Genomic DNA, 24,670 nt, shown 5'->3' with positions numbered 1-24,670 from the left:
CAGTAGTTATTGGGGGAATCTTGACAACTAACTTCAGTTAAATGAAGATAGGTGAAATAAAAATCACTCTGAGAAATATGTTTCTCCTAACATAAGAACACAACTTAATGCAGACAATAATCTGATTTTTTCCCTATTTTTTGCTATTCTAGTTAAATTGCTCACAAGTGCATGAAATAAGAGATTCAGCCAAAAAAACCCCCACTCCATCCTATCTTAAAATTGCTTGTGGAAGTTAATATCATGCTTACATGCATTCTAAGAACACATATTTAAATTACCAGACCCTCTATGTCCACCAGCTGAAAGATAATGAATAACAAATTACTCAAATTTCCAGAACAGGTGGGCGCAATAGTTGTGCCTTAGCTTGTGAAAAAAAACTAAAGAGAAAACCACTGTCATTATATGAGATCAAATGAAGCACACAGAATGAGAAAGATAACTCTCCTGTGGTACTTCTATGTAAATATTTTGAACATGAATATTGACACAGGCAAAAAAGGAACTTTATATCTGGCTATGTTTAAAAATGTATTTTTTTTCTCAACAATGCTACAAATTTGTCTCTAACAACCTACCCTGTCCTCAATTTCTGTTTCAAATTACTGAAAAAATACCCCTACAAATCAAATAAGTGCAATTAATGAGAATTTATGATCGTTAGGAAGCCCTGCAATCTAACAATTTTAGCAGATGATATTTCTCAAACAATTCACTTTCTCAAAGATTCTGGATTTTAAAGAATACTATCAATTTAAAATTCAGTCTTTTCATTATTAAATTAGTACTGCCAACTAAATCCAAACCATGAAGTGAATGAAAATAAACAGAACTTCATCCGCACTGATAAACATAGTGCTGACTATAAAAAAAGAATATATGATAACTCCACAGGACCCTCACATTTTATTTTACTAATGTGACCTGATAAGAGAACAGAATTATAGATTTGGGCTGACAGTGTAACTGACTTAATTGGTTGTTTCTTAAATACCAGTTGCTGGTGATGTTAATAACAAATAGCACTCATGTAATTAATTCAGCATGAATAGCTAATGCTTTTAGTTCTCCAGGACCGACAAGAATAAATATTTTCCTATTTTCTGTGTTAAATGAAGCATAACATACAAATATAGCTTAATCAATAATTCCTGAAAATGCCAATTTCAAATATATTGCTACATTTTCATCTTGACATACCAATCAATGGATCCATTTCAATTGGAAGATGATGGGCTTGATCCAAAGAGTATCCTGGGGCTCCTCGAAGGCCTACACACCAAAGGAAGAATGAAGCACACAGAAACCTTTTGACGCAACTTTTCTAGGTTTAAAAGTTCATTACTGAATTATTATATATTTTTTAAAAGTAACTTTTTACCCTTTGTTTTATTAATATATTAAGATTTCTTCCTCTGTGCTACAAAATATGTATTTGTTAATTCTTTTGTAATGTAAAAGTAGCTATAAATATAGACTTGCCAACTTCATCACAACTTCTGCAGCCACACATATTCATTAAATAACTCCTTTAAAATTGTATGAGACAACCTTTTTCCTTTTACATTTGAGCAGAGATCTTAGTACAGAAAATAAAGTTAATTAGATTAAACATTGTTATGAGTTTCTTACATATGGAAACCTGTATGTGACAGAAACTTGGACCTTTTCATGGATTTATCTAAAATTTTTAGCTGTAAAACTCTAGGCTACAGTAAATGTGCCACAATTATTCCTGTTAATCTATTCTGAGCAGTCCTTAAGATGTTCAAATGTGCATAAGGGCCTACAAATTTAGTGTTATCTGCTCTCATGCACAGCTAACATTGCTTTGGCTCTTTTGAACAGCTTCCCTGGTACATAAATCAAATTGTCACTACTGAAAACACGATTTTTGTCACAAACTGCCATGTTGCACAAGAATACCCTCTATAATAGTACATACAGATTTCTGGAGGATAAAGTGCATTTTCTACCACTGAAATAGACAGCTGGACTCCATCTGTGTCCTTGAACAACTGTTTTGAAATGTTCGCTTGGTTTCTTTCCTCTCCCCCCTCTTGGGCTCAGTTTAAAGGCACAGAAAGGCACAAAGTTAATTTCTGGGCATAGGGGATACACATCATAAAGTCACCCCAAGATATTCAGCTAGCTCTGCCATTTGCAGACATTGATCTGAGAACTTCTCCTTCCCTTCTTTCTGTCTCTTCTTTCAAAACCCAAACAGTTTGGGACAGATCTTTACTGGTATTAACTTAGATTCATTCAATTGTATTATGTCTATGTAAATGGTTCTTGCTGTTTATTAACTCCAAAGGTCTACATACACTCTACAACAATTGGTCTTTCTGTAGATAAACCTATCCTTTAAACTACAGTTATGCTTTATTAAAACAATATTATGTCAATAGTAGGAGATTGATACCCTGTCCTGGACTAGCCTCCTGGAAAATAAACAACATTGCCAAGCAAGATGTAAAAGTTAAGAAAATCATTACAATGACATTTGATTCTCTAAACAGTTTCATTTTCCTCTCTTCCTATTATAATATATTTAGAAAGTATTCTTGTTTTTGCAATTTAGACCAGAGGTTTACAAATGGTGAGAAATTTAATTTGTGGTTGGTTCATGCCTTGAATCCTGAATGTTTGCAACATGACTTGTGATTTACAAGAGTAAAGAAAAAGAAAAACTAAAACCTTACTGTCACAGGCGTCATAAAGACCCACATAAATTCAGCTAAACTAAAGGACTTCAAATGACAGATTTTAAGGAAACCCTTGAACTCCAGCATACTGCAATATTAATGAGACTAACTCCTTCACAGTAAAGTACAGGTAGGAATTTTGGCTTCTCTTGACTTGACAATCTGGATGAGAAAGAACTAAATAAGCTTCCTCAAACACAGGAGACATGAATGATGACAGGTATAGAGTACTTGGACTGAATCCCTGAAAAATTGAGGGGAAATAATTAGGAATAAGCCAGTCTATGTTAGTCAAAGGTGTATTCAAATAACACAGGATGGTTTCTGCACCTCTGAATCATTCCTGGCATTGGAATCTTCCATTGAGGACATTGCCACAAAATACTTCAAAAAAATGTTTTATTTGATTTTTTTCCCCTCTAGATTTTTCCCTTTTGTTTTAAAGAAATGGGAAAAACTTTTTTTTTTATATGTAATGTAGTTGCCCCTGATGGAGTATTATAAATGTTTCCAGATATTGCAGAAAATGTAAAACCTGAGAAAATGTAACCTGTTTGTTCCCTCATGTACCTCATGGCCCCACCACCCATTTAGCGATGCCTGGAACAGCCTTAGCATCTACATGTCCAGGTGACATGGACAGTCTTAATGGCAATATGGAGAGGTGAGCAGAAGGGCTGGAAGGGAATTTTGGGATGGCCTGTTGGATGGGCTTTTGTGAGGGAATGAGGAAACTTCTCTTCAGAACAGTCCAGTGTCCGGCTGCTTAGGCTTGCTTAGGATCCCAGATAATCCAACAGTGACCCAGGGGAAGGCTTATTACAAGATCCTGAAATCTCTCTCAAGCAGCACATAGGGATGTATGCTCTCTAGCATGCCAGTATGTATTCCTGAAACCTGGGACATATTAATATTGGCTGTGTCAAGAGCAACAGCAGTCTCCTGAAAAGCATTATATCAAAGACTGATCCTGAAGTAACCACAAATCGATTGGCTGCCATGGTGATGTGCTGCTGATAAGGAGAGTGTTTCTAGGAATGGCACCAGAGAAAACAGAAGCTGTGATTATTTGACACAAACCAGAAGAAACAATAAATTTTGGTGCACAGGCAGGTGAGTGAGCTAAGTTGCACTCAAAATTAAAGCTGCATTGTTAAGGTCTTCAAATTTGAATGAAATGTGCATGTGAGAACCTACCTACTGTGTTGTGCCACCGATTGACTGCAAACAGCCTGCTGCAAGTGACAGTCACCACGGCAGGGATGGTCAGGTGGGGCAGCGTGTTGGCTGCCACATGTGTGACAGGGGAATTTGATGGGAACTTCAGCACCATGATGACATCCTGCTGCATCTGATCTTTAAACATGAGGGGGCTCTGTGGAAGGAAACACTGTTGAGTAGAAAGGAGAAGAGAGCAGAAGAAAACAGAAGGGATAACACAATTAGTGAGGAGGTCTGAGGGAAAACAAGGTTAAAAAAGAGCAGGCAAGCATGTGCACATACAGGGAAAACAACACTACCTGTGCATCTACTCTAGTGATGGAGGAGAGCAAGATCAGAAGCTATTATTGGAACATTACACGAGGATAAGTAGAGAATAGGTATGGTAAGGGTTATCATTACTGGGCGCAAAATGACCATTAGCATTAATTAGCATACAGTAAAATGTAAAATTATTCAGTAGTTAATATTCATAAAATAGAGACATGTCTTAATGAGTTAATCAATTAATACATAATAAATATTAATTCTCTAAACTACAACAGTTGAAAAAAGAAATTTTAAGAGTGACTCAAAAACTCACAGATGTTTAATTGTTCTTAATGAATTCCTCATATGAAATACAGCACTTCCAAACACAGACAATTTAATTCTATGTAAAGCATATGCTTATTAGGGAGTCTGTAACCTAATAAGGTTATAATAACCTAAGCCTGTTTCCTGATTCTACAAATGACACAACTGTTTGTACATGGACAAGGATAGTTATTGAGTATTGGTTTTAAGGATTTTTTTTTCAGCCACTGTTAAAACAAAATGAACTATTTCTAAAAGGTCAAATATTCCTTTCTGCTTATTGCCTTTAATTATTAAAAATATATTATCCATATCTTAAGAATATAAAATAAATATTATCTAAGTTTGACTTGTACACATTACTTAATACAACAACCACTTTCAGATCAATTTCCACTTTCCCAGTGTACTAGATAGAACAGTTTCCTTGTAGATAGATCAAATGATTGAAACTACTGCATGTATTACTGTTGATTTACAAAGCTTAAAAGAAATATCTAGCTCTAAGCATTTTATCAAAGGCACTCAGGGGCACAGAGATCTGTCTTGTTCAGCCTGGCTATTTCATACAATTCTTTACAAGAAGCACAAAGAGGAATGTGATGGAAATGAATTTTGGAGTTTGAATTGAAACTCAAAATATACGTTTCATTCTCCTGGGGGAATGGGTGGGAGGATTCCAGCGTGATTTGAACTCCAATACTTCATTTTTGTCAAGCAGACATTGTTCATAAATCAGCCCCTAACAATGCATCCTTTAAAACAAAACAACCTACTCACTCTAAGTAAAGCCTGCAGTCATTCCACCACTTGCAGAAACAAGAATACAAATACGTACTTATCAAGTTTATATTTATTAAGATGGAGCCTTCTTATACAGTATCAGTAAGGAAAATCCAGGACTGTATGAAGCTACAGCTAGTCACACCTCCACCTTGCTCTGCTAGAGCTCTGTGATTTGTTGCTACCCAAAGCAAGCATGGCTGCATGGGCAGTGTGGGGCATTAAAAGTGTTGCTTTAATGAGTACTTTATGACCTACAAGGGATCCTAAGGTTCAAAGGGAATGCATTCCCAGCCAGCAGTCGTGTCTCACCAGGTGCATGGCAGAGCTCCGAGGTGGATGGGGCTCAATGAGCAACTGCGATGGCGTCTGTCCAAAGTTCTGTATCTGCGCCTCCATGGCCTGCAGGCAAAGGAGAGGGACTGTCAGGAGCAATATGCATCAAGGAGAGAGGTCAACACACTGTGTGACAATGCAGGCATATCCCAAGTCAGCCATGAAAAAAGTCCAGAATATTCACCCGGTGCTCTCCTCCCAGGCTGCAGACTCATCCAAGTGTTAGTATTTTGTAGACAAGCTTTGCTTCTCCTTTCAAGCATGCTTCAGTTAACCAACTAACCATTCTCATCTCCAGTAACTGGCATTATATGTGAAAATGTTAACCTGTGAGGACATGTAGTACAGGTCTTGAGAGAGCTTTTGGTTTTTTTTGCACTAAAAAGAACATATATACCTTAATAAAGTCCTTTGTAAAGAGGAAAGTATGAGGATCTCTAATAAAATAAGCCTCTGGAATCTTAAAGGGGGGAAAAGAAAAGAAAACTGAGAAAGAAAATTTATGTATGAAATGTAATAAAAACAAAATAAGTACTATTTCAACATTAGTAGGTGAAAAAAATGCCAGAAACAGGCACATTGTCAGGCACATTAAGACTAATGTAGAAACCTTTCCAATTTGCATACATTCATTGAATATTTATTTCATCCTTAATTTTATTGCACTTTTTCGTGGGCTTTCAGGCTTCATGGTTTAGAAATGAAAACTTAGCAATTTAAATGCATTCTTCAAGACAAGTCTAATTTCAGAATAAATCTTGACTAATTCTATAGGTAGTAGAATACAGCACATATACTGAAATGCTTCTAATCAAACAGTTCATTCAAACAAAAATATATCTAAGAGATATTCTCAAAAACTGGTGAAAGATTGTTACTTGTAATAACAATTGTTACAGAATATTCCTTTTTTTTTCAGACAGGTATTTATTTGACCTTGTAAAATCAAGAATAAAGCATTCATAGAAAACGAAACTGTCAGATTTTGAAATGCACAGTGCATTGTGTACCCATATATGTACTGTACCCTGAACTACTGACCCTTAATATTTTTCTTGTGAGCTTTATGAATTTTTCATTGGCTACACAGAATTAACATGAAAACCCACCAAAAACTATCTTGGTAAATTTTGTTATTTCTTTCAGACATAAAACCATAAGAAGCATGATAAATACTTCAGGATACAGAAGAATCCTTTTAATGCACATATTTTGTCATTCCTACAAGCCAATCTGTGCTTTCTTCCACTTCACAGCATAGATATAAGAACAGATGTCAGAGAGAGATTTCCTAGCAGGTCACTGATGTCCACCACTCTTAATGCCCTAGACTGACAAGTATATAATGGAATACCACAAACAAACATTTCCTGATAAAGAAACATAATGCAAAGTCCAGTCAAGCAGCTGAAGGACTTTCAATGGATTGTAGCCCCAGCACATTTGATGCCATAATTACCCTGGTACAGGTGATTTCTTGTTTGTTGAGTAATTCAGAGTGAACTCCAGCCTCCAAGGCACAGACTGTTTCTTGGGAACTGGTGAGCATCTCAGGTTTTATTAACATCATTTAATGATGAATAAATTTATAATCACAGATTAGTTTTATACAAACACATTTCTGTGGGCATATGTGTGTACGTGTGTATGTCCATACAGCAGCTATCTATATGCACAAACAGTACAGTTAGTGCATATAGATAGCTGCTGTATGTATATACAAACAAACAGATACAAACAGTATCTCTTTACACACTGTGTAAATACCTTCACTCATGCAGACATTTTTTATACAGGAATACAAAATTCACTTCAAGTCATATAAAGATAGTATTTTCTATTACATTCAGTACTTCAGAACTGATTTGCCAGGTGAGAAGAAGGGAAAGGAACTATACTTGTTTGGGAATTTCATTTACAAAATTAAAAATACTAATATTAACAATATCAGTATATATCAGTGTGATATATACTTTCACACATATCTGTCAATAATATTTTCAGAAAGTAATTTCCATTTTTTCTTTTTTTTTTTTCCAAATAATTATCAAGGTTAATTTAATTCTAATTTTTGAAAGAATTCTGCGTTGAAATAAGAGTGTGAATTGTTTTTGGCAGCAATAATGAAAAAAACCCAGTTCTTCCTCTCCTACCCTTTATAGTGATCCCTTAAATGATACTATGTTCTCTCGCAGGAGCATAGAAATGAATTATTAATTTTTTTCAGTGCCATCCAGTTCTAATTTATACATTTACTTTCATGTTGTCCAGTCTTGGCAAATTCTGATTGTTTGGCTGTAAATTCTGCACAAGTAAATTTTGCTGGCTTTCCCTCTCGGTTCAAGTAGATTTATGGAGACAATAGAGGAGGAGAAAGAGAAGTAGAATACAATAAAAAACTAACATGAATTTTTCAGATTTTGAGGAATGGACACTTAAAATATAATGGTCAAAAGCAGCTGTTATTTTACAGCTGAAGATGTGTTCGTAAATGCTCACATTCTCTATGCTCCCATAATTTTAATACATTTAAGTTAATGTCAAGTCCTTTTGTAAGCAGAACAAATGCAGAACCAAGACCTTGAGACTCAGGGAATATTGAATATTTTTGCTGGCTTGCATTTACAAGACAACTGCCTGTCCCCCACCCCATGGATAGTAATGTTATCCTTTTCAGTCAAAATACCATTTATAAAACTGACACCTCTTAGAAGCATTAAATAAAATGAACAATGTTTATTTAAAAAATACCCATAACATTCAGCTACTGCACTGAGACTATAGTCTGCACAACACCACTGCTGTGCACAGCTACCACTGGTATTGCTCTCTGGAGCTCACAATACTCACAAAGGACAGAAAAACCTTGTCAAAACTTAACACAGAAGATAAACATAATCACACAGAGATAAAGAGACTGGCCCAAGGGTATTCCTAATGCTGCCTCCTATCAGATAGCTTGACACAAAATGAAAAGCAGGTACAAAACAGATCTGTGAATAATAATGTAATACATTGATTTGTTTACAAGAGAACTCTGGCTGTATCTAAAATTAATCTGAAAACTGGTAAGTGTACACCATGGTTTTTCTTGAGCTGTAAATCATCAGACTTTAGATTTATTTAATGGTCTTAAACATTTCATTCTAATTAATCAATTCCTTTTCTCCCATCATATCTTGAATATTGTGTGCAAAGTGCTACACCACTCCCTGAGACACACATTCTAGTCAATTTAATACAAATTTTAATAAAATCAAGTTTATTCTCATTTCACCTTCAAATGGCCTTCAAGCAGAAACAATATAAGTTTGGAATTCAGTGGCTGCCAGATTTAAAGCTTTCAGAACAGCAAAATGGCAATTATATTAGTTTTCTCTTCCTCAATAAGGTGTTGCAGAAAAGCTATTTAGTGAGTTGATTTGAGATTCCCTACTGTTTTTAATACACATAAAATGAGATTTGTACTCCAGACACTTCAGGGAGTATCTGTTAGGATATGATCATGTATTCAGAAAAATAAATTGGCTCTTAACATATTATTTGATAATAATAGGTCAGAATGAGAAAAAAAAATCTGTAAACTTGCTGGCAATTCCAAGTTTAAAATTAGTTGATCTCACACAAGCTGATTTATGCACTCAAGCAACACACAAAACTGCATATGACTTAATAATAGTCATTTACCAATAATATAAAGAAGTATCTATTATACATTTGCATACATTTTGGTCAAGAAATCAATATATCAAATAATCAAATCTTATGAATAATACAATGATCAATATCCTCAGTGTATTTTGCTCAAAGAAAATAAATTATTGGTTTCCAATTTTTATGCTTAAAGGTAGACTGTACATTCACAAGGACACTGGGATGCTGCCCTGCACCCTGGAGGATGAGGCCTTAGCATCAGTTTCCCATGGAATGAAGAGTTCAATGCATTTGCTTTGCTCATTATGCAGTCTACTGAAGTATCTGGGTTTTATTTCTTAATTCTGCTTGAAATAAATACAAGTATGCTTCCAAATAATACAAGCACTCTGTTTCTTTAGGTGTAAGAATTACTTTTAGTAGTCAAAGGCAATGCCTCCACCAGCAAGAAGTGAAACAACAGAAACAGAGCTGCAGAGCAAAAGAGTTGCGAGGAGAGGAGAGGAGAGGAGAGGAGAGGAGAGGAGAGGAGAGGAGAGGAGAGGAGAGGAGAGGAGAGGAGAGGAGAGGAGAGGAGAGGAGAGGGGAGGGGAGGGGAGGGGAGGGGAGGGAAGGGGAAGGGGAAGGGGAAGGGGAAGGGGAAGGGGAAGGGGAAGGGGAAGGGGAAGGGGAAGGGGAAGGGGAAGGGGAAGGGGAAGGGGAAGGGGAAGGGGAAGGGGAAGGGGAAGGGGAAGGGGAAGGGGAAGGGGAAGGGGAAGGGGAAGGGGAAGGGGAAGGGGAAGGGGAAGGGGAAGAGTATTCTTTTCTCTTAAAACAGACCTACAATGATCACCTTGATCAACACCTTACTACTGACCAAAAGCTAAAGCATGTCGTTAAAGGCATTGTCCAAAAGCCTCTTAAACACTGACAGGCTTGGGGCATCAACCACATCTCTAGGAAGCCTGCTCCAGTGGTTGATCAATCTCTCAGTAAAGAAATGCTTCCTATTGTCCAGTCTATACTTTCCCACATGCAGCTTTGAACCATTCACATGTTCTATCACTGCATACCATGGAGAAGAAGCCATGTTCCTCTTGAGGAAGCCCTGCTGAATACATGTCCGCAGTAGGGTTTTCCCACCTGGCTGGCTCCACCGAGGGCTGCAGACCCCAACAGTGACTGAGCTCTGCCAGCTGCACCCCTGCAACACACAGCTTCTGTGGCTTGGGAGCCAGTTCTCACATTCCAAAGCTGCACTGCAGCTTACATGAAAGCATGGCAAATAGGGATGGTTGGCATATTCATTTCAGAAGCACAGGCCTAATCTAAATGCAAATGCTAGAAGTGACTCATCTGAAACATCACAGAAATTAAGGTTTTGTTTGCTCTCTGACATACCTTTGCAAAAAGGGTAAGCCGTGAAGCAGTTTAGTTTTAACATACTTTTTCTCTAAAAATGTTCTTTAGAAATGCAGATAAAATCAACAAGGAAGATATTAACAGCCTGTTTCATTTGCAAAATCCCCTTTGCTGAGAGAGATGCCTGGTGATTACCTAACACAAGAAACATAAAATCATGAGCACTTTTTACTATAAATTATGAAGGGAAGAAAGAAATTACTAAAAAACAGACTGTGCTGCAGATAGACAATATCTTTATTCTTATGTGAAGTACTCTTCTTTTATTAATCTTCACTGATTACCACAACGATCAGTAAAGTTTCTAAAATTTTTATCTTTCTCTATGTTTTGTTTTTGTTTTTGGTTTTTTTTTTAACATATTCAGGCTTCTTACTACTAATTCCCATAATCCTGGTGTGTTTTATTCTTTGTTACCACATTGAGGCTTTTCTATAATCCATTTTCCCCTGTGCATGGGGACTGAGTCCAATGAGGAGTGAAAATCTCTAGGCATTTGAGAAATATGCAAAACAATAGTCATCCAACACTGCCTTTCCTGGAAGTTTTTTCATTTTTGCATACAAGTAAACATAGGAATCCTTTTTGTGCTTTCCTTCCTGAGCAGCCAGCACACCCAACAGCCCCCAAGCACCGTCTTCTTCAGAGAAAATATGATTGACAGCCTTTTGGTGGGTAGCATAACCAGCTTGAAGTGGTTTTGTTTTGTACAAGTGGTGTGAGATATTGCTTTTTTCTTTGCATCTACAGATGTTAAGCAGCACCAATATCTTCAGGATTTTTGATAAATTGATTAAGAGTATTGAATTCCATTTTATTACTGTGTGTTTGGAGGAAAGAAGTGCCGATGTTTAAACACAAGCAATGACTCAACTATTCCGGAGGTTTCAAACAGTCAGTTATTAAATCAGGATACTCAAGGGACTGAAAGATGGGCACTAAAATGGATTTTCTCCACAGGTCACTATTTTATTAATTTAACAATGGAGAAGGGGCATCCTTAAGCTCGTTCCCTTCACAGGAGGTATCTCATTGGATCCCGTGTGCAATTAAATGGCTCCCTAGCAGAACACCAACAACTCAAAGCTGACCTTCAGCTTCCCCCCAGAGCTGTCCACCCCTGAACTTCTTCCTCATTCCCCTGTGAAAAGAGAGAGTACTATGAAAAGAACGAGAATGTGAAATGTAAGATCGCCCATTCTCTCTTTTCAGGCATGAGTCACATCGGTGATCTTTGTCTCAGAGAGTGCTGCCTATTTCCTTTCACATTTACCTCATGAAGCTAATAATTGTGACACCTAGTTCTCCCCTTTCTTACCTTTATAACTTCCCCATCCTTGCTCCTGGTACTCCAATATGCCTCTCATGAAAAAAAAAAAAAATATTTTAAACACTCTGCCAGCTTAAGCAAGCATTTGGTTAATGAGCTGCAAGTGGGAAATAAATTCAATACATCTCACAAACAAAAACAGAGCAGATGAAGTAAAAATGCCGTAAAGATGAATATCCTGCAGGCAGGACAGGTTTAGCTGAGTGTTCCTTTCATGAGAATTCTTTTATGAATTCTCTCACTAGTAAAGTTCCCATGTGCCTGAGCACAAATGCTTCCATTCCCCTGAAAATCATGGAGAACTTCCTTAGGCTGAAAAGGGCTGATATGAAGAAATTAAGCACTCCCCTCCCTTCCTAAGTATACCAGAAGGAAAAAAAAAAACCCTATCATTTTTCTCATTCTTGTCCCTTCCAACTCTGCCTGGAACAAAGTTTAGCAATGATATAACAAAATTCTCCCATTAAATTACACTAAAACCTACAAAATTCTCTTCTACTCTTAAGCAGAAAGCTTTGACTCCAAATTCCTCTGACAAGGTCTGTGTTGTTACAGGGGCTTCTCAGGCCACACTGCTCATTTCATCACATTCTTTTTACAACTTTGATAAGTTCTAAAAATGTAGGTTGTGCTCCCAGTCCATGACAATTTCACTGCCTTTTCTTCCATGCTGTTTGCCTGTATACAAAGGCAAACAGGGAGCATCCCTTTGCTTATAGAGTCCATGCTGTGCAAAACTCTAAACATAGCCTGGAACTGAAGAAATTATTATCTTTATTTTTAATTTTGTATACAAATACATGCAAAATTATTTCTTTTTTTATTTCTTCTTTTGTATAGTCTAGCCTAGACTTGAGTATTTCAGCTGGAATGTACCTACAACAATCATCCAGTCCAACTCCCTGACCACTTCAGGGCTGACCAAAGATAAAGAAAGTTGTTAAGGGCATCGTATAAATGCCTCTTAAACACTGAGAGGCTTCAGGCATTGGCCACCTCTGTAGATAGTCTATTCCAGTGGTTGACCACACACTCAGTAAAGAAAAGCTTCCTAATCTTAAGCATAAACTTCCCCTGGCAGAGCTTTGAACCATTTTCATCTGTCCCTGACTATCAGAGGGAAGAGCTCAGCATCTCCCTCTCCACTCCTCACGTACCTTTAGAAAGTAATGAGGTCACCCATCACACAAAGAACATTTTATTATTCTCATTTCATTCCATTATTGTCTTCAGTTGAACTATTGCATTTCTTATGTTCATGTTTGTAATTATTTCTGTCCCATACAGATTGGTAACATTTATTGGAACTCTCGTGTTCATTGATGTCATACCAAATGAAATCATTGCTCTGTCATCATTCTTCCAAATCTGTATTAAGTTTGTAAAATAAAATGTTTCTTTCTTTGATCATTAAGTTACTGAGTACAAAGATTAGAAAATATTTTACTGCTGAATTACTTTTGTAAGAGATATAATAGCATGATGCAATAATTCATCAAATATGTAACTTAATGACATAAATAGTTAAGGTTTTGAAACCTAGGCAATCAGGATTTTTTATTTTTAGATGACTGAAAATTGCCCTTAAATCACTTTCTGATTGGTACCTAATGAGCAACCTCAGAAACAGATTCTTCTCCATTTGAAAAACAATTTCATTGTTTCCAAATATATTCACTCATTTTTTTAAAAACAAAAATTGTTGTTGTTGTTTTTGGATTATAAATATTTAAGGTGACTGAAATAATTTCTTATCACTGAAATAAGGAAACACTTCCATATCCTCTTCATTATTCAGACACCAACCCTTATGGTCAGATTCAAAAGGCTAAATGGGCAAAAGCTCTGTGTGATTTGTTGGGTGAGAGGCCAGCCTAGATGATCTTTCCCATCTGGTGTTTAGGTCTACGGAACAAACTTCTCTTTGACATCTTGATTCTTCAATGCAAATTACTAAAATGTACACCTGAAACATGGAATTTCCCTTTTGATGCTACTCCTTTGCATTACTCCTTTATATGATGGTAATCAAAGCATTACAACATACAAAATTGTAGACATGTCCTAGTTTGTACTTCCAAAGCAAACCAGACCAAAAAAGCTCCATTTCCTCAATGTGACTCCTATTGTATAACTCCTGTTACTAACAAAAAGTCCTCACTCTTAGGCCTTAGCAAGATCTGACTCTGAACATCATGTTCTAGTCTGGCCAAAATGTAGCTTTCTTCTTGAGTTTGTGTTGCTGGTTTAAAGTTTCAGGAAATTCAAGCTCTTGTTAGAACTAAAACTCCTTCAGAAGCTATTCTTGCCTGCATCTTTCTGTCTTCTTTTTTTAAAAAAATATATCCCATTACATTCTTAGCTTTTACGTATCTCTTGGCATTCCTACTCAGGAGTTTTTGCTTTTAAGCCAAGTGTTTCCATTGTGTCATCCTTTAACTAATTTATTTTTCTCTTTTGCATACGAAATACAAGCCAGGATGATGAAATCTTAATTTATGTTTTCAGATCTTTGGGATGATTGTTTGTTGGGTATTTTTTTTAAAAAGAGGAAACTTATGAAGCATATATTGCTTTTTGAAAAGGCTCCTAGGATTCTAAGTGCACTACCTCCAATAATGAATAGTTATTTCAAGGCTTTTCTAAAGTGCAGGTAAATTTGTTACATTTTCTTGAGTATGAAATAAAAAGTGTTATGAATTTTTAAATACAGGTTCTCACTGAAACCACTGCAGATTTTCAAATTCTACAAAAGATAAAATAAAAGAAATTAAAAAAAAAATAAAAAGAGAATTTTCGTTATCATCCTTTACTTGGCAGTCACTAAAATTTACAGGCATTTAAAAAAAGCCAAAAACACTGCTTCTGTCTGGGATGCTACAATTGTTTCCACATGTGAAGGGCAGTGTGTGACAGCAAGAAAAGACTGAAGTTCCAGCTGTGCCAGGGTAAAAATTGCCAGTAGTACTTTTCAATATGCCATCAACTGCATTTAGAAGTCCACTAAATTTTACAAGTCAAAAGTATGTAAAATAAAGTCTCGGTTTTTGTTTAGAAATGCCTAACTAGATTATACTGTACAATATCTCAATGAATTTACTAGTTAAAAAATAAGTCCCAAAGGTCAAGACTAAAAAATCCCATAAAGTTTTGGAAGGCTGCATAATTTCTCTCCATTAACCATATCAAGAACTATCTGTTCCTATGGCAATTCCCTCATTTCTATAAGCTTCCCAATGACTGCCTTTCTAACCCTTTTTATTCCTCCTCCTCTGCAAAAAAAAAAGCTCCAAATGTCTATTCTATCCTTTTTTCTCTCTTTGTTTTTCATTTGTCTTCTCATGCTCCGTCCCTCAAGAAGACAGGAGTTATATAAATGCCCACCTTCCCATGCAGTTCCATTTCCCCTCCTTCATCCCTCACTATTATTTCTTTTCAGACAAAGAGCTGCTCACCTGACCTGTCCAGTTAAATTCTACAGCACATGCAAGGCTTTATTCTGGATAGAACTTGATACTGCTTTTGGTTTTCTTATTATTTAAGAAGAATTTTAAAAAGATCTTAAACTCACACATCACTGATCCATCATTATTTATACTAACCAGAATGCTGAGCTGAAAGCAGAAGCTAGTTATTCTGTGAAAATGAAGACAATGGTATTACACATTTATAGCTCTACAATAATAAAGTTCCAGATGCTGTGCAGGAGTGAAGATGCTACAAAAGAGAGAAGGTACTTGTGAAAAATTTCTTGTTATTTTCCTCTCCACTGAGGCAGAAGAAAGAAACTTCTACTGTTCATGAAGATCTCCTGGGGAAAAAGACATGAAGCAAACTCCAGTCTGGACAAAACAGCAAAACTGGGCATCTCTGTCCTTATTCCACAGCCTGGTCGAGGAAGAAGAAGCAGTCAGCCCGACTGCCACTCACAGCTCTCAACAGGCCAATGCAGCAAGTGAAAAAACAGCAGTATTTTTTAGGAAATGTTGGGATTGAATATTTCTGAAGGATCCCTGGCTTTCAAGAGGGATGACTACTTCATGAGCCATGAATGGTCACAGAAGCAGAAAGAGCCTGGGTTGCTGCTTCCCAAACAGCTGCTAGAAAAAAAGGAAAAACTAACCAGGATGGGAACAAAATACAAGTACCCTAGGCTTGTTAAGTGCTTGGGGAGTAATTGGGATTCAAGCCAAAGAAGTAGTATTGGGCTATTTCCCATAGTTTTCAGAGATGCTTATGTCATCCAAATAGTGCACTGCCTCTTACACACTGCAAAATTTTACTCTGTGCAGATAGAAGAGAAAAAATTTTGGTGACTTCATCAGGTTTAATACTATAAATAGTAGCTCTCCTCATCTTTAGTTTTGTTTAAAACACTGTATGTTTTTAATTGTCATTTTTAGGAGCAGAGAGCCCCTTAAGCATAGCCATCCTATTCATAAAAATGCAACAGTAATACCAGTAGGAGTTTTTACTGAAACTTGGAAACTTCATCCATTTTTTTCTAATTAATATTTTTTTGTGACTAAGAGCTTTCACAGTGCATGCTTACAGATGGTTTTAATTATGCTTTTTATTTTAAAAGCTAAGTTGTGAGCCTTAAAAATTAGCAATTAAACCCTTAAAAAATAAACAATAAATGCATGTAAAGTTTCTGCAATGACAAGGCTAGTTTGGGAAGGAATGATTTTTTTAAAGAACAAAAATACTTCAGTACTTCCACCTCTTCCATGATTTTTCTGTCCGTCAACTGAGTTTATCCTTTTTATAAGAAAAAGTCTCAAGTTTTTTCTTTACTCTACTTCCACTTCAGCTACATCTCCCTCCTCTATACTGTCCTCTTTTTGTCTTAGGAAATGTACATACATTTGCATTTTATTCTAAATAATATAGTAAAATATTATAATATTCTAAATAATATAGTAAAACTACTAGACATTTATACATTCTGTGTAACATCCTGACAAAATTGGCAATATAAGAAATAAAAAAAGGACTGTGAGTGTTTAGGAAAATATTTGATTTCTGTGACCCGGTGTCAATTACATGCAAGTGGGTTTCGTTGTAGGAACTGTAGCAAAATATGCTTGCTGGATAACAATCTATACATTTTAGATGCTCAGGATACTTACTGACCACAGATTTTAAACCCATTGACTTTGGCCTACTTAAGTCACCAAAGGATCAATGACTCAGACAGGGTCTTAAACAGCAAAGAGCTCCAAAGACCTGGCTGTCTGGAAAAGTTTCCATCCATAATGTATCAATTAAAAAAGCCCCCTCAAACCAAATTCTGCATTAATTTTTCAGAAATTAAAAATTTATAAATATAATCCAGAATTAAAACAAACAGAAAAAAGCACAATAACACAGAACAGGAGTTAATGTAATCAAGGGAGGCACAGATTAATGCAGTTACTTAAAAAGCAGCTGTGTTCATATTGCTCTTAAAGGTCTCACCATAACAAAACATAACAGAATAAAAGATTCAGGTGAAAATGTCACAATTTTTCCATTTTCCCACAATGTACATTCTTCCTAACAATCCATTTTCACAGTGTTTGCTCATTCTAGTTTGAGATTACCCATTTAATGAGGCTTCTACAATTTCTCTTACAAGATGCGTACAGCCAAATTATGGCCTATAGACCTTTGGAAGCTTCTGCCAGTATGTCTAAACTTTCACATCTGAATTTGACCCTGTAAGTGCTAGTTCATCTGGCATCAGACCTAACAATATCCCTGTATCAGTTGGCATGAACAACTCTCCATATTCCTGCCTTTCTGCTGCACTTCTGCTTTGACTGTTATTTTCTGTCAAGCTCTTGAAATCCTGTTCCTAAATCAGTCTTCTCTGTTCTCCATCACTAGGATGCTTTTCCCTGAACTCTTTGAGATCTTTTTGGTAAACCAACACAGAGAATAACACCCCATGCTCATGAGGAAGTTCAACCAAAACATGAAAGAAAGGGGCTCTTTTAGCAACCCTGAGGCAATTTGGCCAGTAGTTGACATGAATTTGGATAATCATAAGCAGGTAGACTTTTGAACTGCTGGGGCACTGACATCTTATATGTAGAAGTAAATAAATGAAGGTGTAAGATTAAGTCTAGAGAATATAATTGTTGTGGAAAATAAATGTTATTAATACCTCAAATAATTAGTAACTTTTGCTGCTGGAAGAATGACTTACACGTTTCAGAAAGCCATTATGCAGAACATACACATCATATTTATTTCTACTTATTTTTACAATTAAGACCTTCCCCTTCCCGAAAACACAAAATAAAATGAGGAAAACAGGGAAGAAAACAGCAGAACAGGCCTTCTGAAAGCTGGGCAGTAATAAAAGAGGAAAGGGTAATAAATAATCAAAAAACGCATTTTAGCTGTGATGTTTTTCCTTCTTGTTTATTACTGAAATGAAACATGATGACTGAAGAAATTTTTAATGCTTGGAAAGCAGAACAGGCTCAGTAAACCAAAGTATCTAGTATGAGTATTTTGTTCTTGTTTTATAAACATAAAACTATACAAAATGAAAAAAAATAGTGACTTCGGGTTCTACTGCTTTGACAAAAAAAAAAAGTTGCAAAACCCTTGAATAAAATCTCTTCTTGTTAATGAAATAAAATTAAGTAAAGAATGTGGCAGTATAACATTAGTGACTTTCATTTTTCATCTGAACAGAAATTAAATGCAGGCTTATCTCTTTGCTCTCAGCTTCATCTTACTATCACAAATCATCTGTCTTGCTCCCACCTTAAGAAAGTGCACTGAGATTTTGAAAGCCCATACTCTTTACTACAAATTGTGCTTATGATGAGGCTCTGGCCATCTGCCAACCTTCAATACCTTCAATTTATCCACTGCAGGACATAAGACTTGTTTCAGAAAACAGGCAAACCTTCAAAGCTCACATCTGAAAAAGGACTGATGGGGAAGTGGGGAAGTAGGTAAAATGTACATACTGAAAGGTGTCACATATAGTATTCATCAGGTTTCAGTGTATATTAGAATTTCAGTTTTGGAACAAGGTCATACTGTTACATTTAAAATAAATGTTCTCAGTTATTTGCAGGGTTTAGCTTATAAAGAAATAATTCTGTTTGGATTATTTCCCAGAACACATTCTTCAAAACTTCACTTTGTTCTTGACATAAATTGAAAACAATAATATAGATATACTGTATACAGGCTTCAAAATGGCATTAAAGAGGCACATTATCAATATGTTTAAAACATTTAGAAAGCTCAGCTTTGCATCTTTCTACGTGAATGACTAGATACTTAGACTGAGTAATATCTGTTCCAATAAACTACTGTGTGGGAAATGTTTTGAATAATGGTTAATTTATGCTGAGGTAATGACAGCATAATACAACTGAAATCTGTGCTAATAGGAAAAAAGAAGCCCCTTCCAGCTATTTCTGTTACAATCAGCTGCAGCAATTTTCACCCCATATCTCTCTCCTGCATAAAATATTACTTTAAGCGTATGTGAAAATGCTTGTTGCTAATTTTAAAAATCAATAATTGGTACCTGTCATCCATATGGAGAAAAACAAAAAAAACCCACACAATAAAGAAATTTTCATGCGCAAGACCTATATTTTATATATTTCTGCAATAAAAGAGAGCAATTGTGGTTAATGTTCTTTTCATGTTGGTGAAACATCAAACTCAGTTTCACCAGACTCCAGGATTTGAAAAACACATGAAATTTCTAATGTGGATGAGAATGGGCCAAACGATTTATTCCCAATAGTACTTCAAGTAAGTTGAAGTATTAGATGACATTTTTGTGGAATATGGGTTATTTACAAATTCACTACAGCATTCCTTTGATGAATGAATGATCTGAAGTATTTAATAAATAGGCTGATTCAAGTCCCATCAGCTTAATAAGTTACCATCAGCTCTTATGTTTGAACACAGTGTAAAGCTGGTGGTGTACCTTGAGCAGCAGTGCTTAGCTCTACCTGGATAATGAGCTTTTGAATCAATAAATAATAAACAAATCTCAAAACTTCTAATATGCCATTTTGGACAAAAACCCCACCTCTACACCACAAACAAATGCCACATGTTTTACTTTAGGAGACTGTGTCTTTTCTTGATTCTGAAATGGTTCTGAATTCCCATAAACATGTAACAGCATGATCCAGGAATGGTCATGAATTCAAATCATTACGGATTCTTCGAAATACTGACTATCTCTCATCTCTAGTATATTCATTAACTGGAAGTATCGTGATCAATCATTAATCTAACTGCGGATAATTGTTTCAAGCAATGATAGAAGGATGTTTTTAAAGTGGAGTCCTATGGATCAGAGTATGATTTCTGATTCCTTGTAATAAATGGCTTGTGTTACTTAGGGTAGGTTCTCCCAAAAAGTTATTTCATAGTTAAATTGGATGCATAATTTAAATGTTTCTGTTATTCTGAAGCAAACACCTTCTGAAAGCCCTTTCCTCTGAACAACAAACAGGTGAAAGTGCACACATTAATATCCAAGTAGAAATCTATACATTGGGCAATTACTGTGTGGTAACTGAACTCATGCATTTTATATTAATTCCTTATTGAATATTGTGATTTAATATGTCTTGTCCTATATTCAGTGTCTTCTGCAGGAATCTTTACCTACAGAAATAAATATCTTACCCTCAAAAAATCCCTGTGTTTTCCTTCTTGATCTACAGAGAGTTATCATAACAAAGTGACAGCAAACAAAAATTCATACTTTTCCATTTAGAGAATGATACTGGGCTCTGAAACTCACTGGAAAGACATACAAATTATTATATTATATCCATAGATGTTTCCAGCATGAAACATATTAAAAAAAATACATTACTATTCTGTTGGTAATCTCTTAATGCAACTGGGTTGCAACAAAACACACAGGCCAAAAATAGTATAAAAAAATCAAGGGTTTTCTCCCACAAACTAGTATAATTTGGAAAAAAATCCTTGTTCTGTATGTACAGGAAAAAGAGTATTTGGTAATGAAGGAGAAGTAGATTTCTTGAGAAAAATCAATATAATTCAAGTACACATTTCTCGGAGAAGAACAATGCTCTTAGCATATAGGAAAATCATTCCTACTTTGATGACAGCTTTTACTTGAATTCCTTAAATTAACTTTGAAAAAAGTAGATATTGATACTAATTTCACAACTACCCCTATTCATGCTTAAACAGGACTGCTCCTAGAAAGGAAGCGAAGACCATCCCTTGTATGGAGGCAATTAAATATAAGTAAACATATAAGTGGCCAGTGCTGTGGGTACAATTCAGTCAAGCAGATCCGTAGGGGTGGTTTTGATATTCTTGTCACATCAAAGAAACAGCTCCCAGAAGAAAAATATCTTAACAAGTTAAAAATGAAATCAGAATAAATAAGAATAACTCTGAGAGAAAGGAAGAATGAGCACATGGTGGCAAGGGCTGGTGTTACCTTGAAAGTGTTATATAGTGCTATTAGAATAGCCTGTTAATTTTTTCCTCATAAATTTGCCAGTTTCAGTCACCAGGGAAGGGCTAGCATTCCAGCTCCCTTTGTTAAAGATATATCTATCTTGCTGAGTCTTGACAGGCCTATCATGTCAGCCCTCTGTAGTAGCAAAAAGTGTTTCAGCAAGGAGGAGAAAAAAAAGAGGAAAAAAAAAGAAGTGAAAACTGATGTGATCTACTCTGCTTCCCGTGGGCATATTTCACTATAGCAGATCCAGAGGGATGCTTTGTTATTCCTGTCAGATCAAAGAAAGAGATAACAGAAGAAAATATAAGAGGAAAAATATAACCCAGAAATGAGGGTAGCTGAAAAGCACTGCAAGACTACTGCATCATTATGACTTTTCAAATTATTTAAATATGCTAAATATCAACTCATCACCAAAGAAATAAATATTGCATAGGCCATATGCTCTGTTAGCTGCCAGAAAAACTGTCCTACTAGGATTAGTTTATGGGCACAGCAACTGCCTGTCAAACACTAGCAATTTTAATCATTTTCCAATTTGCTGTGTGAGTTGCAAATATGCTCAGGTATCTTGACAGGTGCTCGGGAAAAAAATCTGAGCCCAGTAGGTTCTCACTGCCTTGCTTTAGTACACCCTCGTAGTAATTCCTGCTGGACTGGGGAGATGCAAGCATATGGTGAAGATGCAACAGTCACAGGGAAGTCATTGTACTGCACTGCTGAGCTGAATTTGCAGCTCAACAAAAGGATGATAAAAAGTTAGCCTAAAGTCCAAACCAACCCAAAAGCTGAAATGATTTTTCAAAATATTTCTGATCACAAACAAGGTGAAAGTCTAAAAAAGAAATAAACACAGATCTGTCTATGATTTTAAAAAAAACCAATCAAAACCCCACAAATGGTACTTTTCTGCAAGTAGATGTGTTTTCAGTACTACATATGATTAGCCTTTTATGCACTAAACCGTCCACTTAATTATTTTATGTTTCATCTACAAGGCATTAAATTAAGGTAGTAATAAATAAAAATAATTTTATCTCATCTGTTGCATTTTCTAATGACCAGTATGGCTGTGTTGTTTCCTTTCAGCCACAACACTTTGTGTCGTATAAGTTCTTAACTTGAAAAAAACGTAAGTCAATGGATTTTTGAATGCCCACATTTCCAGGTGTCTGGGGATGAAAGGGGCTCCTAAAATCTAGAGACATTTTGGGAGAAACCAGGGGAGGAACTATATTTTACCAAAGAAGTGGACCAGTAACAGTAGTGGACCAGTAACATCAGAGCACTATAAATAAACCCTATTTCCGATATTGTTCTTTGTACATTAGCATTCTCAGCATCAATCCCCTGAAGTCAGCCAAGTCTGTCTTGTGGAAAAGGATTTGGATTATGATGTAAACTAACAGTAAAGACAATTCCAAATAACATCTAATGTCCAATATAACTAGTGTTTACATATTAAAAAGAGATACAGGCTTTGTACCAGGGATGTTCTGTCATGTTTCTCCACAGGAGAAGACTGTCATGGTAAAGTTCATTATCAATTACTGCCTTACAAGTACAAGATGAGTTAAGCTGTCATAATTTCCTCAGCCAGAAATCCTGTGCTGTCAAAGAATGTCAATTTTTAATCTGACAAAAGGAAGAAAATTATCTGTTATTCTGACCTCTAATTTCTTGACATTTTAATGCTGTAATTGCTGTGGTTAGTACTGCAACCATTATTCCACCTGTCAAGTAAGAATGAATCAATATCCTTAGCTGTTCTTCAAGTTTTAGCTTCCACCTCACTGCTTTTACTTTAAAAAAGGTTGAAGTAAAAAAAAAAAAAAAAAGAAGAAGAATTTTGGGCCTGGAAAATGTTTATTTTGTTACACATTCTTGTCCTCCTCATTACAATATGAAAATAACTTTGCAATATGTGACTAAGAGAGCATTACAACTGATAGAACTGGAAAATTTACCAATTCCTAGTCATAAAAGGCTGAAACCACAAAATTCAATTTTATACTTTTATTCAATGGGGCATGTAAATCAGGACTTTTATGTTACCCTCGTAACTACTTGAGATAAATTATCATGACCAAGTATTTTTTGTGGTACCAAAAATAACAAAGTTGTCTGAAAAATCAAAATGAGTATTTTGAAATGAAATCAGTTTATTTTACCCATCCAGCACAGATCTTAAGTTGCCAAAGAGGTATTACAGGGGCATATGTATGTGATCTGTAGTAATCTAAAACAATGCTACCCCAGTATTATGGTTTCTATCAGTGGGAATTTTCAATATGGAAAATGAAGAAAGAAAGATGGAAAATCTTCTATTAAGTAGATCTACAAACAACAACAACACAGGATGGCCATTTTTCAGGTGTTAAACAGTAGAGATTTCTTGGAGAGTTCCCAAAGCATATGGGAAAGATGTAAGGAATAGCAGGGATCAATTCTTCCACTCCTGAATAGTTTTTGATAGATAGATGACTACTGAAGTGACTTCTTTAACATTCTTCACAGAAAGCTAAGAACATATTTTTTAGTGGTAAAGTGAGGTGCTCAAGCAAAGGGTGAAAGGGCCAAGGTATAGCATAAACAAGTCACCTTTATAAATTATGTCTTTCAATCAGCTCAGACCTAAATGGGAGGGTATTTTTTATTTGGAGACTTATTTCACTGGATAGATTCAGCTGGGACTCAGTTCAATATGAAATTAGTTATGGCCACAGTTACTGCCATGCTTGAGCCCACTAGTCTGATAATGGCTGCTGCCGATAAGGTTGTATTGATTGACTTATTTTACAGCCTTTTATTGAGAACATTCACCATCTTCTGTGACACAGGACCACAATATTTTAGTTTATTTACAAAATAAACATCAAGAGCATTTGAATACTGAGAGATGCTTTTTGCTGGGTAACTGCAGAGTGCAATTAATTCTAAATTGCAGTGTTTATAAATTAAAATGCCAGATACCACCACTTGCCACTGTAAAATATGATAAACAATTGCTATCACTATTTTTAAAGGTGCTAATGTTCTTATCCTTCCATTTCTGTGTTTACAAGGGATCTTCAGTGGATTTTAAAATACCTTTTTGCTTTTAATTTATTTTCTGGAATATTTACCAAAAGCCAGAATAAAGTCAAACAGACCCAAACAAACACAAAT

General features: G+C 35.7%; 1 protein-coding gene across 13 annotated transcripts in view; it reads right to left on the bottom strand.

The window, feature by feature from the left end:
* The window catches only part of NBEA (neurobeachin), a 467,485-nt gene that overhangs the window by 19,281 nt on the left and 423,534 nt on the right, over positions 1–24,670 (bottom strand). For 9 of the 13 annotated variants that reach the window (XM_048295082.1, XM_048295087.1, XM_048295086.1 and 6 more), the window contains 3 exons: positions 5,604–5,693; positions 3,909–4,101; positions 1,204–1,275 (listed from right to left, as the gene is read on the bottom strand). In XM_048295082.1, coding sequence (XP_048151039.1) covers positions 1,204–1,275; positions 3,909–4,101; positions 5,604–5,693 — 355 coding nt within the window. Of the gene's footprint in view, positions 1–1,203; positions 1,276–3,908; positions 4,102–4,138; positions 4,274–5,603; positions 5,694–24,670 lie in introns of those variants that run through there. The other 4 variants (XM_048295084.1, XM_048295089.1, XM_048295090.1 and 1 more) reach the window with 2 other exon arrangements.

Source organism: Corvus hawaiiensis, chromosome 2 (genome assembly GCF_020740725.1).
Source record: "Corvus hawaiiensis isolate bCorHaw1 chromosome 2, bCorHaw1.pri.cur, whole genome shotgun sequence".
NCBI classification, from domain to species: Eukaryota; Metazoa; Chordata; class Aves; order Passeriformes; family Corvidae; genus Corvus; species Corvus hawaiiensis.
The sequence above is the reverse complement of the archived record's forward strand: the minus strand, read 5'-3'. Positions and strand labels throughout refer to the sequence as shown.